The 17,116-nt window shown below is 43.1% G+C and overlaps 2 protein-coding genes across 2 annotated transcripts; both read right to left on the bottom strand.

Moving 5' to 3' along the window:
- Positions 1-391: 391 nt before the first annotated feature.
- On the bottom strand, positions 392-5,732 carry LOC117640122 (NFX1-type zinc finger-containing protein 1-like). Its single transcript, XM_034376383.1, has 3 exons — positions 5,597-5,732; positions 3,065-3,239; positions 392-1,210 (listed from the first exon to the last, which is right to left on the bottom strand). Exons 1-3 carry the CDS (start codon positions 5,699-5,701, stop codon positions 645-647), a joined length of 846 nt encoding a protein of 281 aa, XP_034232274.1. The 5' UTR covers positions 5,702-5,732; the 3' UTR covers positions 392-644.
- Positions 5,733-9,731: 3,999 nt separating this feature from the next.
- On the bottom strand, positions 9,732-13,055 carry LOC117640399. The gene is made up of 12 exons (XM_034376878.1): positions 12,653-13,055; positions 12,376-12,462; positions 12,223-12,300; positions 12,024-12,146; positions 11,844-11,948; positions 11,656-11,742; positions 11,389-11,577; positions 11,160-11,306; positions 11,025-11,075; positions 10,865-10,930; positions 10,530-10,772; positions 9,732-10,453 (listed from the first exon to the last, which is right to left on the bottom strand). Exons 1-12 carry the CDS (start codon positions 13,053-13,055, stop codon positions 9,732-9,734), a joined length of 2,301 nt encoding a protein of 766 aa, XP_034232769.1.
- Between the last annotated feature and the right edge of the window lie 4,061 nt (positions 13,056-17,116).

Here is a 17,116-nt window from a genome sequence, read left to right on the forward strand (position 1 = left end):
CTGTGCGGCTGCTCCTAAACCAGTCAGACTGCACACTTAATGTTATGTACACTTTTGTACGAGACATCACAGTTTTTTGGTGCACACGAACTTTTTGTACAAATTTTGTACGAAAAACTGCACATATATCCACATTTTAGTGCAAACTCACGTACAAATTTGTGCGAAAATTTCGTGTGCACAAAAACCAGTGATGTCTCGTTCAAGATTTTTACCAAAACATTTAGTGTGTACCGGTTATACCGTTTCAGTTCCATGCGACGAACCTGCTGACGTGTTCACGATTTCCCCCTTTTCGGCCATGCAGTGCATGCAGGATGAAGTAACAAATGACGAAAGTAAGAACCAGTTAGCTTTATTGGAAAACTAAAAATTAAACGAGTTACTGTTTTAAAAAACGTTTCTCAGACAGACACGTTACAGTTATACTGCTCCTTGGAACAATGGAGACAAAATGTCAAAGATAGAAGACGTAGTTGTCATAATAATTGTTTAAAAGTCCAAGGTCAAAGCTACATAAACAACACTAGAATATGACAAATCTGGACACTCATATTGTTTAGAAAGAAACGCTGTCCTTTTTTTTTTACGGCGATGAAACTGAAAACATGCCAATGCCCAAACTACCATGATGAAGTGAGAAGCTAAGTTAGCACGAGTCTTTTCATCAGGGAACTCATTTCAAACGCCACTCCACTCTTTGATAACTTCTTCTGCAGCGACTCGAGGGTCTCCGTGGCGAGGTCTACCTTCCCCTGCTTGAACAGCACCTCAGCTTCTCCGCACTGCTCCCGTAAGGCCTTCTCCTCCGCCTCCCGGACGCGCAGCTCCCTTTCAAGACGCTTCTTCGTATTGAGGCGGGCGGCCTTCTTCGCCAGCGCCCCGAGGCGTTCCTCTGAAGTGAGCTCCTCGTTGGCAGCATCACCGGTTAGTGCAGCCAGTTCCATCTTGACAGTGTCCAGCTCAGCGGCAACCGTCTCGGTGAACCGCTCGGCCTCGGCGAGGGCGGCGGCCAGGCGGCACAGGGCGCAGCCTTCCTTGGCTTCCCGGACGTCGGCGGCACTGAGCGCGGAGAACCTCAGGCCGTGCGGGCACACCAGAGGCAGCGCCGGCCCAACGCGGCCCGCCTTGGCCAGCACCTCACTCACGTGCCGCCACGAGGCGGACCCGGACGCCGCCAGGCACGTCATGTTTCCCAGCATGAAGAAGCCTGTTGAGGATCAAGATAATACAACTCAGTACATTTGCTTGGAATCTGTGCCCCACACTGAGAATCCTAACGCTTTGAATATAGCATAGCGTCGATTGGTGCAATGCTTTTGAATTGCGCATTGTGTGCAATGCCTTCACACTAAATTCTTGTGGACTTTTTTATGCATAGTTATGCATGCGCAGAAACGTCCATATGTAATGTATAATATTATGCATCACTGTGTACATTTTATGCAGGAAGATGCATAAAACGTACACAGTGGTGCATAATTTTATACATACCTTATGGACGTTTCTGCGCATGCATAACTATGCATAAAAAATGCGTCCTCATGCATTTAAGAAGTCCACAAGAATTTAGTGTGTTCCCATTCCCGTGCATTAGCAGAGGGCATTTGCGGGACGCATTGCACGTATGGACATTGTACGTATGGAGCGATATCATAGAGCATTGCACCATTCGTTCTATGTAGGCGTTTGGGATTACAGTGCATTTCTAGGGATGTCGCAAGGACTTCCGCCACACTCAGAATCCAAATGCTAATACACAGCAAATCCAAGTGTGGGACACGAATTTGTCCCACGCTTAGAAACGTGGGACACGGCTTTGCTCCCACGCTTTCAAACGTGGGACATTTTGTCCCACGCTTACAAGCCTGGTACAGTTTGTCCCGCGTTATCTAGTGCATGCCTGTCCCACACACTTGCATTTGCAGTTTAGCGTCATTTGGTGCAATGCTTTTTGCATCGCACATGAAGTGCAAGTGCCTTCCCATTGCCATGAACTAGCATACGGCATTGTCGGGATGAATTGCACGTATTGTGCAATATGGGTATGGCATTGCACGTATGGTGCGATATCTTCGAGGGGGGAACAGCTTCCCACATTAATTGTACAAAATTTGACCACATTCCACATTCAGGTGGCAAAAACGCCTGTAAGTAGGCAACATGTGTGGCAAAAATGCCAGCAAGTACATTTCTGTATCGCCTACAAAGGGCCGTACAGAAAAATTTACCTATGACGTTACAAATCTAAAAGCGAAACTTGAGTATCTTTTTGGCGATAAAATTAAGTGTCGCCGGCTTAGCCGAAATCCTGCCTTCAAAACGACAATACTCAAGAGTGTCGGTACATTTGTTTACCGCCTTTTTGAAGGCAATATTTTCTATGCGGCTCGTTCCTGGCGATACTCCATTGTTTCGCCAGAAAAGGCACTAATTGGCTGAGCGATAGCGAAGCCCGTTACTCCAATGGGGTTAAAAAACATTTCCTGTCTGCGTGCGTGCGTGTGTGTGTGCGTGTGTGTGTGCACTACTCCTCCTGAACGGCTCGGCCGGTCTGGCTGAGATTTCGCAGGCTTATTAGGTATGTTCTTGGCGCGGCACACGCGAAATTTCACTATCCCAGCTCAACTGGTTCAGTTTTTATAGCCGAAAAACACCTAAAAAACGGCGAAAAATCGAGTTTTCTGCAAGTAGATCACCTCTGTCTTGAAGAAAGGGGGTCTGGGGGGCGGAGCCCCCCGGCCTCGACAAGTTAAAAAGTTACAAGGGCCAAGATCGTGTTATCTGTAGATGAAGCAACTCTTTCTAGAATTAAGGGGGGTCTGGGGGGCTCCCGGCATGCAACACGTAAGAAGTAACCGACGATGGACAAGCCAATGCCTGCCGAAGGCAGGCTAGCGCCGCAGGCCAAGGTAGGTACGCCAGGCGCGGATTGGAGGAACAGGCCGCGAGATATCGCGAAGCCTGTTACGACAAGACGCGGTCTGGCGTAAACCTACCTTGTGGTATTACCCTTGGATTTTGGAGTGTGAAAGCGGAAGACTAAAAATTTTGATTGCCTTACCAGTTTTGGCTCTGCTTAACGCGACGCACGCTCTGTTCTCTTTCTCCAAAAAGCCGATACAACCCGAAGAATTACTTCTCACTAAAGACAAGATGATGATCTCGTTCTCTTCGCCTTGGAAGTTGTCTACACACGTGGCTCTGATGGTCTTAGCATCACCTCCAATGTGGCGCAACTGCAATAAAAAAAAAAGTTAAATACAAAGAAGTTTAAACCTAAATGCCAGATGAGATCACTGGTAAATCTTAAGCGTAACTCTATGCTTGAGTCAAGGGTAAAGTTATGCTTGAAGACATTACGCTTGCACTGACAAAAATTTTGTCGTAACTTAGCAAAACATTTATCGCTAATTTTTTTGGCGACAAGATTTGTTGTGGAACGAATAGCTTGTTAAACCAAACTCGTACTGGAACTAAAGGATAATTTCACAACGACTAACTTGTAATAACACAGTAGCAGTCTACTTTCAAATACAAGTTGTTGACCAACAACAAATGTTGTTGGTCAACGACAAGTGTTGCAAGTTGAAAATGATTTTGTAATGTCTGGGACAAGTATTCATGGAGTACTTTTGTCGCTTAATTTATTTTGCTTAGTTCTTTTTTTAATAATAGTAATGTTGCTATGACTAAAGAAGACCAATATATGATTATTCATAATATGCTTTAATTGAGCAGATAATTGCAAAAGATTTTGTTTCCATACAAATAGTATCGTTAAGGGTGGTAACAAGAATTTTGTTCTTCAACAACAATTTGTCGCTTACAAGATTCAATGACATTTCTTTCGCTTTGGTTCATGATAAATTTCTTTGTTTTGGAACGACTAAATTTTCACTCATCTGATTGTTTCTATACAACCATTTTTTAACAGTGCATGAAATCAAGCAAAGATTAGGAAATCACCCATACATTTAGATAGTGGGAATCTTGGCGGATAGGCCTGTTACGCTTGATTTCAAGCGTAAACCGATTACGATTGAAAACACTGGGTAATACTACATTTTAGCTTCAGTAGTGATTATAGTACAGACTATAAAATCTACTAAACCTGAATTTTTGTCATTTCTTAAGTACTTTTTGATTTCTATATGATCTACTGACAATTTTATCCTAAAAAGATCAAAATTGGGCATATTTTAAGAGAAAATGGAACATTTTACGTCTGCTCAAAACGTCTAGGAACAAGAGAAAAATAGTCCATATGAGACTGAGAGTGTACTTAACAAGGTAGGTTTACGCCAGACCGCGTCTTGGCCTGGTCGCTGCCTGTTTCTCCAATCCGCGCCTGGCGTACCTACCTTGGCCTGCGGCGCTAGGCTGCCTTCGGCAGACAATGCTTGTCCATCATCAGTTACTTCAGAACTGTTGCATGCTGGGGGCCCCCAGACCCCCCTTCATTCTAGATAGAGGTGCTTCATCTACAAATTACACGATCTTGACCCTTGTAACTTTTCAACTTGTCGTGGCTGGGGGGCGGAGCCCCCCAGACCCCCCTTTCATCCAGACAGGAGAGGTCTACCGACAGAAAACTCGATTTTTCGCCGTTTTTTAGGTGTTTTTCGGCTATAAAAACTGAACCACTTGAGCTAGGATGGTGAAATTTCGCGTGTGCCGAGCCAAGAACATACCTAATAACCCTGCAAAATCTCAGCCAGATCGGCCGAGCCGTTCAGGAGGAGTAGTGTACACACACACACACACACACACACACACACACACACAGACAGACAGACAGACAGACACACAGACAGACAAAACTTTTCAACCGCACTGGAGTAACAGGCTTCGCTATCGCTCAGCCAAAAACCCGGTTTGATTACCCACTCCGGATACCTTAAGGGCTCAGGCAGACCTCTTAATCAACATTACTGGTGCGTAAGGTAACTTTATGCTCGAGGCAAGCATGGAGTTACACTTTAAGATGTTACGCTTGAAATAAAGCATACACTGAAAATTCCCCCAAGTTAAGTTAGGGTTAGGGCGGGGAAGAACTGGACACCCCACCCCACTTCAAATACTGGAGGCATAGGAAAAACAACTATCAAAAGTTGTTCCGTGGCATCAGCAGTTCATTACATGACAGTTGTCAGGCCAGTACATACGGCATTTGAAGTAAAATGTGGGGTGTCCAGTTCTTCCCCTGTTCAGTTTTTCCCCGCACTGACCCTAAGAGGAATCTTAGCGAAATAAACTGTTACTCTAGATTTCAAGAATAAAATGGTAACGCCTAAAACAAAGAGTAACAGCACAGTTTGGTATTTTTAGTGATATTAGACTTGCAGCACAAAGTCCAAAGTATTTTGAATTCGGATGTCCACTTTACTGTGTTCGACTCAAGATAAATATCGGTAAAGCAAGGTAAAGCAGGATAAAGAATTTTAATATTTTCACTATGGTCTCTTACTGCCGTGAGTTGCGCTTAAATGGTGCTTTATTTGTTGACACCGTTCCAGAGAGTTACGCTAAGTACTCTGAAAACGGTCGAAAGAAACAACAGTTGTGAATGGTCTACGCTTGAAAACATACGCACGTGTTTTAGCACCAGGCCGAGCTGTTTCCTGTAGGTTGTCAATATTGTGATCTTGTCTGCATCGTACCCTTGATGGAGCAAGTAAGCTCCAAGTTCTGCAGCCATCTCTGCCTCTTGAGCGTGGCAGTAACCAGTACCCTCCTACAAAATCAGAAACAAAACAAAAAAAGTTAGGCCAGGAACAGCAGTTACGAAGAAGGAGGAAGAAATTTCGGGCCTTGCTGCAAATTGAACCGGTTGGGAACTACAGCGTACTCAAAATGTTCCTAATCTTTCCCTCAACATGATTTTTATACGTTTCGAGGATTGGTCTAAGGGTAAAATTCAAAGGGATTGACACAAATTCGAGACATAAAAAAATAACCTACCCTTTTGAAAAGATGTTCGAAGTTAAGGGTAATAACTTTAACTCTTATGATAACGTTATGATGCCCTTATGAGGTAAGTTAAGGATCCCTGTAAAGCAGTGGGACCGAGGGCAGACCGATGCGTTTTCTCTTTGCGTGGAACATGTATGAGCGTTAGAGCACTGAAAATTGAAGAGTTAGAACTCTGACCAAATCTCGGCGAGGATTAAGGTGAGATGTGGGTGAAAATTTGTACCAAAATTGATTAAAATGATAAATTTGAACAGTAAATCGCCTGATTGAGAAATCTGTTTTTACTCGTTACTGTTAGACTGTTAATACTGTTTAGGGGTAAAATTCAAGGGGATTGACACGACCTGAACCTCATGTCGTCAGAACTTGATGAAAGTGGGCTCAAATGTTACCCTCATAGGGGTAAGCAAGCCCACAAAATTTGAACCCTCTAGCTCAACTAACATGGGCGCAGTGAACAATCTAATTTTCGCCTGAAATTCATTTTCACCTTTTTCAGCAAAATGCACATTTTTGGAAAAGTCGTCGCGCTGGCCGCCCCGACGGCCTTTCCTCCGCCTGATCGACGTTTCTAGACTCAAAATTGTCTGGGGAATCCGAATCTGGCGTCGGTTTTCCGATAGCGTTCCGATAAAAATCCAAAAATGGCACCTTTTTTTACGGAAATTCAGTTATTTTAGGGGTTCACGCGACAGGCCGTATCCGCTAGCCCCCAATCCAAACATGCCCGTTTCAACTTTTTTTCAGTTCAGGGACACTATAAGCTTAATTTTAAGATGGGCCCCGATATTGTGTATGGGTCTCGTTTAGGAGCTAGCCCTATGCCCAACTTTTGACTTTTTCCCTAAAACTTGTTTTTCTATGAAACCTTTAAAAAGGCATGGCCTCCTCAAAAAACGTCCTAGGCGGCAAATAAAGTAGTCTAACGGACGCAGAATTCCCCGAGGATCACGATGCTGCTCGTGCACTTGAGTTTTGGGTCCTCAAACACAGTCAAAACTCCAAAAAACAAAAAATTTATGTTAAATGCCACAAAATGTTGAACGGCAATTACGACCCTTTTCCCCGTCGCAAGGCCGCTTTGCCGTTGCCTACTCGGACTCCTTGGAGTTTCTACTTTGAGAATAAGCAGAAAAGGGTCAGCAGCCCACACTGGAAACTGCGGACTTCCCCGTAAGGGCGATGCACCGCGCCGCCAAGGTGGGCAACCAGTTTGACGCACCCCTCGGCCACAGGCAGTGGAGGTCGCGCGCGCCGCCCGGGTAGACATAGGCGGTGGGCCGAACGGAAAAAAGCTGTACGTCATGACCAGATATTGAGCTTTTACACAGTTGTAGTATGGACGTATGGTGACAATTTTGGCTGGAGAGGCAATTGATTCGTCCCCTAGGCTATTTTTCAAGGAAATTCCAGGAAATTGCCGTTAGTCCGTTTTTGACGTAGCTACGTTTCCAGTGGACCGATTTCAACACGCAAAGAATGCTTTCTGATGTAAAATTTAACAAGGAATCTGAAACTGCCCAGATTTAGCGTAGTTAAAATACTTTTGACTTTTAGGCCGACAAAGTTAGAATTTTATTTTCACACAAAAGCTCGAAGTTTTGTTCATTGGCCCATAACTTTTTTCCTCGCTTGATTTTGGGAAATGACCTTTTCTAACGGCTGTAGCCTGCTTCTTTTCGTAAAAAAATGAGCACAAAACCAACTTGGTACCTTGAACGGTGCCTGAGATAGGTGGGTGCGAAGCGCGCGCGGCGGCTCTAGGCGCAAGCGCGGGCCCGCCCGGCCCGGCCCTGTGGCCGCGCTAGCCAAAAAAGTCGCACATTCAGTGATAGAAGCATGAAACTTGACAGAGACGTTCTCAAAGGTATAAGAAACCATTCTGTACGAAGTCTTTTGGTTTTTTCGGACCGTTTGGCCAGAAACGTTCAATGTGTTCAAATTAAACATTTTTTTAAAAACTACATGCAAACTATGATAAACAGTGGCACCAAGTGACGTTTTCACAGACTTCGATGTCTCTTAACGTGAATCCTGCCTCATCCAAGGAATTGGAACACATGTGAACACCTTTGTGAACGATTTTTTTCATTTTCCTACATTGCTTCTAAGACAGCGGTTCTCAACCTTTTTTCGGCTCGCGACCCCAAATTTGTAGTCAAAGGTGCGATTTTATGCCTTAGTTTGGGAGAAGTGTTGTCTCAAAGTTGATCAAAACGGTCAAAAAAGCCTTAGAAAAATCATGTTTTGGGCCGACTATAAGCAGCCTGTGCGTCTGATTCGACGCGGGCCTTCGTACTTTCTCAACGGTCATTGGTCTTTGGACCTTCCTCTAGCATGCCTTTGTTACGGAGTGCGATTATCCGCCTTAGTCAGGGAGCAGTATTTGCTCAAAGTTGATCGAAACGGTCAAAAACGCCTGTAAAAAATCGTGTTTTGGGCCGACTTTAAGCAGCCTCTACGTCTGATCCGAGGCGCGCCTTCATACTTTCTCAACAGGCATTTGGTCTTTGGACCTTCTCTTAGCATGCCTTTGTTACGGATTATAATTATCTGCCTTAGTTTGGGAGCAGTATTGGCTCAAATTTGATCAAAACAGGCACCCGCGGCTTACCTCCGGATTACATCAAAACATTTCCAGGATTACCATTAGATTACGCCCGATTACCTCAGAATTTCCCCGGATTACCCCGGATTACTTCGGAATTTCTGGTTATCCGGATAACGGATTACCAATTTGCTGTACACCGGAGCGAAGTCATTTCCCCCTCGGTTTTGGGCCGATTTTAAGCAGCCACTGCGTCTGATCCGAGGCGGGCCTTTGTACTTTCTCATCGGGCATTTGGTCTTTGGACCTTCCTTTAGCATGGCTTCGTTACGGAGTGCGATTATGCGCCTTAGTTGGGAGCAGTCTTGTCTCAAAGTTGATCAAAACGGTCACAAATGCCATTAAAGTCGGTTTTGATCAACTTTGAGACAATACTGCACCCAAACTAAGGCGAATAATCGCACTCCGTAACAATGGCATCCTAAAGGAAGGTCCAAAGACCATATGCCTGGTTGCCTACCCGGGCGGCGCGCGCGACCTCCACTGCCTGTGGCCGAGGGGTGCGTCAAACTGGTTGCCCACCTTGGCGGCGCGGTGCATCGCCCTTACGGGGAAGTCCGCAGTTTCCAGTGTGGGCTGCTGACCCTTTTCTGCTTATTCTCAAAGTAGAAACTCCAAGGAGTCCGAGTAGGCAACGGCAAAGCGGCCTTGCGACGGGGAAAAGGGTCGTAATTGCCGTTCAACATTTTGTGGCATTTAACATAAACTTTTTGTTTTTTGGAGTTTTGACTGTGTTTGAGGCCCCAAAACTCAAGTGCACGTGCAGCATCGTGATCCTCGGGAAATTCTGCGTCCGTTAGACTACTTTATTTGCCGCCTAGGACGTTTTTTGAGGAGGCCATGCCTTTTTAAAGGTTTCATAGAAAAACAAGTTTTAGGGAAAAAGTCAAAAGTTGGGCATAGGGCTAGCTCCTAAACGAGACCCATACACAATATCGGGGCCCATCTTAAAATTAAGCTTATGGTGTCCCTTAACTGAAAAAAAGTTGAAACGGGCATGTTTGGATTGGGGGCTAGCGGATACGGCCTGTCGCGTGAACCCCTAAAATAACTGAATTTCCGTAAAAAAAGGTGCCATTTTTGGATTTTTATCGGAACGCTATCGGAAAACCGACGCCAGATTCGGATTCCCCAGACAATTTTGAGTCTAGAAACGTCGATCAGGCGGAGGAAAGGCCGTCGGGGCGGCCCCTTTCAAAGCTCTGTTTTCTTCATTGAACTGATTGCACATTTTCTTCAGAGTCAACTCACAAGATAGGTACTTTTGCTTTGTCTGCTTCCTGCAGTAATGAGACACGTAAGCAGGATAAGATTTAATGTGATCCAAGACTTTTTGCTTCACGTCTGCAGCCAAGGCATGAGAAGGAGTTTGTTTCCCTCGACGTTCATTGGGACCAATTCCAGTTGTAGTCTCCGATTTTTTCTTGAGGCAGATGCGAACAAATGTATCTGTTTCTCCAAGTGTATCGAGGAATGTTGATTTACAAACCTGATATCTACTCCCTTTGATGTCAAAGAAATATTTGTTTGAATATGTCTTTCCCCGGTTTGAAGCCTGCCACCTTTTTCTGGAGCGCTGAATTCTTTCAGTTTGAACTCTGGAGCAGATGTAGTTCACTCGCTTTTCGTAACTACCCATAGCCCAATACTCAGAAAATATAGCGTCACCAATTTCATTAGTAATGATGTTCTGACATTTCAGACGTTTACACTTGTGAACAGCTTTTCGTTGCCTTGCACTGACTGATACACCTTCACCAGACACATAAGCTTGACCACTATTTCGCTTGGCTTTGCGAGCAGCTCTTAGCTGTTTCTTAGTTATCTTCGGTGGGGGTGAAGATGGCTCATCAGGCATTTCTTCAAAACCTGCAGACAGAAGGTTTGCATGAATATAAGACCAAACACACAATTCCTTGATGGTGCATAAGAATTCAGAACTCACTAGCATCAACTGCAGAACCTCTATGACTAGGTACTTCAGAGGTGCCTTCATTTCCTGAACTGCTTTCATTATCATCTGTGTCATCTCCATTACAATTTGTGAAGTCAGTGTTTGGACCAAAGTTCCCCACAATCCATGAGGGATCATCATCATCAGAACCAATAAATAAATCATCTGAACTATCATCAGAAGTTGGTGTTAGTCCATAGGTTACTTTGGACGTTCTGTTTCTAAGATGGCGTTCTGAAAATCCAAAACAAATAGAGTAAGAATGGACCTTCAGACACTAGATAGAAGGGCCCACATTTTCAAAAATTAAGATGTAAAGTACATACGAGATGATGCAGAATTGCTTGTTGAGGTTTTGGTTGAGGGCAAAGGCTTGTTGAACCTACTAGCACCTGTAAAAGAAATAACAAAAATGGAAGCAACCGTCTCATAAGCCTCATTACCTTACTCTGATTCCATGGTCTCTCATGTCAAAGCACTAAATACCTGTTTCTGATTGAGGCAAGGGTCTAAGTTGTCCCATATTCACCAACACAGCTGTGAAAGGAAAAAAATAATTAATAGTGGAAAGGCTGCAAAAAATCCAAAATAAAACAGATGCTAGTGACTTGAAAGATTTACCTCGAGTTGAGGGTAAGACAGTCCCTTGTGAATCACAGCTATTTCTAATCACATGAGGTGGAGAGTTTTCTGAGGGTTTAGCTGGTGTCGGTATCCTTTTAGGAGGTGAGGGAGTCCCCTGAGAGTCACAGGCATTTCTTTTTGCAGCTGCAATAACAGTAAGGTATGAGGTATGAGTATCTATTCCAATAAATAATCATTCCACAAAAGATTGTTTTTGTTAACTCACAATGAGGTGGAGAGTTTTCCGAGGAATTGGTTGACACCTTGGATCTTTCGGTACTGGCTTTGGGTCGGGGTAGACCAACACGTGGAGCTAAACAATGAGGTGGAGAGTTTCCTGAGGGATTAGCTGACACTTGGAATCTTTTAGGTGGTAAGAATGTCCCCTCCAAGTCACAGGTATTTCTTTTCTCAGCTGCAAGAACAGTAAGGTATGAGTTGCTATTCCAATAAATGAATTATTCCACAAAAGAATGTCTTTGTTCATAGTCACATTTTGGATGAGGTAGAGACTTTTCCGAGGAATCAGTTGACACCTTGGATCCATTGGCTTTGGGTCGGGGTAGACCAACACGTGGAGCTAAACAAAGGGTTATAAATGAATTGTACTTGATAAATTTGAAAAGAAATAAAAGGATAGAAAAGGTTATGTGAATGAGAAAAAGATGCACTTAAATTTACCTTGAGGAGCTGGTAGGATTTTAGAGGATGTATCCACAAGAGCCAACTTTGTACTCTTTCTGTTACATTCCTTCCCCTCATCAAAACTTAAAGACCTGACCACAGCTGCAAAAAGAGAATACATGTAATTAACTAGACCCCATTTCCAGCATTATTTTAAAACTTCTTCTAAACACTTACATTTTAAAGGGGAGTTTTCCGATGAAAGTGGTGGTGCAGACTCTCCAATGGTCTTGCTGATTCGATTTTCACAGTCACTCTGAATGCATGCAGCAGCTGACAAGACCACTTTGGGCAACAGAGCTGAAAGCAGATTGACAATTTAGCAACATGAAACCTGAAAAGTAAAAAGCTTTTTACTATAGTGCCTTGTACTTACCTTGCTTAGCAGATGGCTGGTTACCCAACTGTGTCAGATTCTTGCCAGTGTCAGTGATTTTAGAAATACTTGAACTGCCTGCAAAAGAAAACATTTCCAAGAATATAAATAGAATGATACTTTGTAGCTTGTCCAATTAAAAACTTAACTTACAGGTACTATTGGATGAAGGGGAGTAATCCACAAGTCCTATTTTTCTACCTGAGGCTTTAGCAGAACCTAGTGAAGGCTGATTCAAACCTGCAACACAGAAGTTAGGGGCAGGTCACCAATCAAACCTTCTAGATGAATGAGCTAAAAACTGATCTAAGTCATAGCATAGGTTTGGAACAGCAATGTCATTTAATTTAAAGCGCAAGACCTTTAAGATAGCATCGTACAACATAAATTCATGCGGACAAAGGCAAGGTTTCATGAATAGAAACTATACCTGAAATGGATTCCACCCAGGCGTGGCACTTGTCATCCATGGATGTTGGCAGGGAAATCAAAGCCGCAGCAGCAGTCAAATCTGATGAAGATCTGTTGGACAACAGGACCTGCTTGGCAGATGGAAAATCCTCATGCCGCCACCGGTCCTGCATCTTCATCAGACAGGCTTTGAAGCGAGTTGGAATGCATTTTGCCGTTGGCCGATGAACAGGAGGCTTCAAGCCTGAAGATGTTGTTTTCGGCTGAGAGAAGCCAGACGGAGGTGCACTCAATGGCTCTGACATCAAACTAGGTGGCACTTCCTTGTCGGATCTAAATTTAGGTGAGGGCCACCTTCCTTCTGTTGAGTTGGAACCTGCACTATCACCCCTGCTGTAAAAGTGCTTGGGTGTCACTGGCATGATGGCCCCTAGCCTAGAACCAACAGAAAGACAAATACAAATTACCAAAGTGAACTAAACAAGAAAAATAGCAGCTGGAAGAGAGATGAAAAGAGCCCTGACAACCAAAAGAATAAAACACAGCACATGAAATCAAACAGAAATCACAACAAAAAGTTTTATGCTATGTGAAGCCTTAGGCAGCTCAAAGCTTAAACAGGTGAGCAACATAACGGTCTATAAGATAGGAAAAGGGAAATGCAAAGGGAACTGCTGTTAAGAAATACGAGGGCTTACTAAGTTCTCTACACCTGAATCTTCTGTTTGACAGGGCCTCGTACGCTATTACCGCGCCACAACAGAGTTCACAAGCCAACGATTAAGGTCGCGTCCGCGGCGGGCGCTAGCGAGTTCATGATAGCCAACACTGCACCACTCACATACTTGCGTGAAAATACTCCTAGTCTTGAAAACACCCCATGAATATATTTTTTGTTAACTTATGATAAGAGGCAACAAAATATGAAACGCACAGAAAATCATCATCTCCCTAGATTGCGGTTTCCCAGAAACAACATAATTTTTGTGGGGTTGGCCATATTGAAGCGATTGTTGTCTAACGACCAATGGCAACGCAGAAGTAGCCGATTCGCCGATTCCCTTCCAAACCTTTACCCCACCCGCCCCCACCTCACCCACCCCTCTCGTCCCTCCTCACTGCTAGCCACTACAAGCCACTGCACAGTGGAGCGAAACGCCAAAAAATGCGACATCGTGCGACATAGAATCATTTTCCGATCCCTCAGCTTTTTTCACGGCATATGGTCATTTCATGATGTTATCTAGTAAAAGAAATGATTTCCTGGTATTGGCTAGGCTTATAGAGCAAAAAATCGCGAAAAACACGAAAATTTTGTATCAAAATGTGCCATTTTTTACACGTTTTTTGCCCGTAAAACTGTCAGTTTTCGATTCTGCAACTTTTCTCAACAGATTCTGAAAGCTAAGGACAAGGCCTACAACTTTTGTTATGGTCGCAACACTGTAGCGAGGTCGGCTCTTCGAGTTTTTTGGCCTCAAAGGTTTTCCCTATAATAAATTTTATTGAAAAATTATTCCTATTTTGACAAATTTAGGTATTTTTGTGCCCTTGAGGTCTGTGTTGCCTCGCTACATCTATTTCCGGTTCTTATTAACTCGATCGGATGAATTGAAACTGGTTGGGATGTAAAGCGGACTGCAGGGGCACAAGAATACCTAAATTTGTCTAAATAAGAATAATTTTCCAGTGCAATTTATTATAGGAAAAACCTTTGAGGCCAAAAAAGTCGAAGAGCCGACCTCGCTACAGCGTTGCGACCAAAACAAAAGTTGTAGGCCTTGTCCTTAGCTTTCAGAATCTGTTGAGAAAAGTTGCAGAATCGAAAAAATGTCAGTTTTACGGGCAAAAAACGTGTAAAAAATGGTACATTTTAGTACAAAATTTTCATGTTTTTCGCGATTTTTTGCTCTACAAGCCTAGCCAATACCAGGAAATCATTTCTTTTACTAGATAACATCATGAAATGACCATATGCCGTGAAAAAAGCTGACAGATCGGAAAATGATTTTATGTCCCACGATGTCGCATTTTTTGGCGTTTCGCTCCACTGTGCACTGCAAGCCACTGCAAGCCAAGAAAACCATCAAGGAACTATCTCAAAAAAATGGTATCATTGAGTGAAAGTTCGTCCATGTGGACTAGTGGGGACGAAAGTATAGACAAAGATGAGACCTGGATGTTATCTGGGGAGGTGAAACTTTTGGAGAAGAAGTGGGAGGAGCTTCCTCCTTACTTCCTGGGTGGCAGGGCATTTGCCGAAAGAGAGATGTGAGTATTCTAGACATGGTACTGGTACTGGTAAACAGAAACGAATGCCCCTCTTTCAATTATTATTTTCTCTTGTCACAGTATGGATCCCCCCAAGTATAAGGCTTTGTTCATACCTAAAAGAACTAGCTCTCCATTGAGAAATAAGAGTCTCAACGAAACAGAAAAGAAAGAGTTGGAGAGATACAACAAGTGAGAGAAACTAACATTAATCCTTGAACCAAGATAGTGCTTTCTCCTGCTCTGCTAAGTAATGGTTTTGTTTATCAGGTTTCTAGAAGAAATGGAGCATGTGGAAGAGCAGCGCAAGCAGAGAAAGAGAGTTCCAAAGCCATTCTGGCCTGATCCCGAGACTCCAGAAAGTAAGGATGAACTCGGTCATGCTTTCAAATACTTCCCACTTTTCGAGCAGCCATCAGTACCAATTTGCTCATTGCATCATTTCAGACTATTGGAATCCAGGATGGAATTCACCGCCAAAGGAGGAAAATAAGGAATAGGTTGTTAAGTTCTTCATATAATAAATTATTAATACCTGCACAATAATACAGAGTGAGGTGTAACCCATTAAAATGTGCCTTTGGATTTGTTTTAGTTTAATACTAATATAATTTGGTCTCCTAAACAACTGTTGTTTCACCGAGTGATTCATAAAAGTGATGAGAGTGGAGTTTCGCATAACCAAATATCCCAGGTTTCTTCGTGCTGAAGCATCAGGAGATTGGCAGTTATAGATTGGTGGCGTGAATAAGCGTTATTACAATGCGAACATATGCTTATTAAGATCTGTTGCGAATGTATCACTTGAGTGTAGTGTCTGAAGCTATGGCAGTTTTTTTTTTGTTTTACATAAAATCGTAGTTATGCAATATTTTAGATAGAACTTTTGTGCATGGGATAAGACTCTGAGCTTCTCATCACCACATTGCAGAAATAAGTTATTCTTTACATTTCAAAAATCTATTTTTGTCCTGTCTGTTCTATCTGAGGTGATAAGAAGCTCAAATGGAGTCCTATCCCATGCACAATGGTCCTTTCTTAATGACTTAATGATTCTCTGATATTAACCCACAGCCATCTTATCAAACACAAGGCTCAATTATTGCTAACAGTAAATTGATCTGATGCATGCCTTTATCTAGAGCCAACATTTGGAATTATTTTTAAAAGCCAAAGATAATCCTCTGCTTCAGGCTTGGAAAACAAATTCCTCCAACACTTTTATCTAATGATCTTCCGATGCTCCAACACCAAGAAAGCTGGAGATGTAGGTGTAAATCCACTCACAACACTTAAACGAATTATCACAGATTTGCGGTGGTTGTTTGAGTCATGCATTCACTTACCTAAACTATGGAGTTTTGTAGCACGAGTAGAAAAGAACCAATGGTGAGATGGCTTGAGCCATGGCATCAGTGGTGATACCGATGACATGCTGACTGGGTTCCACAGGGAACTCGGGAATGGCAAGATGACCCCAGCACAACCAACGCAAGATTCTGAAATGTAAATACAATAAGAATTAAGCACATTCTGGGCACTTTGAAAATGTAACACGAGGAGCACTTGCACAGCTGTCACATGTAAAATTTGTCACATTGTTTAGAGTTAAATAAGAATCTTTTATAACTATTATTATTGTGCTGCAGTACTTGTTAACATTTAGATTAATTATTCGCTAGTCATGGTTTGTCTTGTTAACCCAAGAATAGTTGTAGTGAGTAATTACAACAGAAGCTGACAGAAGTTTACTAATGTTGCTATCCTTGCTAGGTGAAATGACTGAGTTACTGAACTCGGCCAACTGCAGGCAATGTTTTCAAATATATTTATCTCACCTTCCAAGGCTACTATCTTCATTCAAGACTTACCAGATACCCGATACTCCTCAATTCCACTGCCTGGCTGAAGACTGGCTATTCACTGTCTTTGGCATTACTCCTGGACTCCGTTTCCTCAGACACAGCCACCACATTTCGCCTTCTAATATTCCTGTACAAACAAAGGTAATGGATAGAGTTCTCCACTTCAGTATGGACATTCAACAGCAACAGGGAAAGCCTGGGGCTAGAACGCAGGGTTAGGACAAACACTCTAAGGCTTATTGTAGAGTAGTCAAAATGACAAGAATGACAGCCAGACGGAGAAAAATAAAGGTGTGCGCAAGAAAGCCTGTGTGAATAGACCAATGAAGCTCAAGCTGCTGGTGCAA

Source organism: Thrips palmi, unplaced genomic scaffold, assembly GCF_012932325.1.
Source record: "Thrips palmi isolate BJ-2018 unplaced genomic scaffold, TpBJ-2018v1 HiC_scaffold_12, whole genome shotgun sequence".
In the NCBI taxonomy this organism is placed as follows: Eukaryota; Metazoa; Arthropoda; class Insecta; order Thysanoptera; family Thripidae; genus Thrips; species Thrips palmi.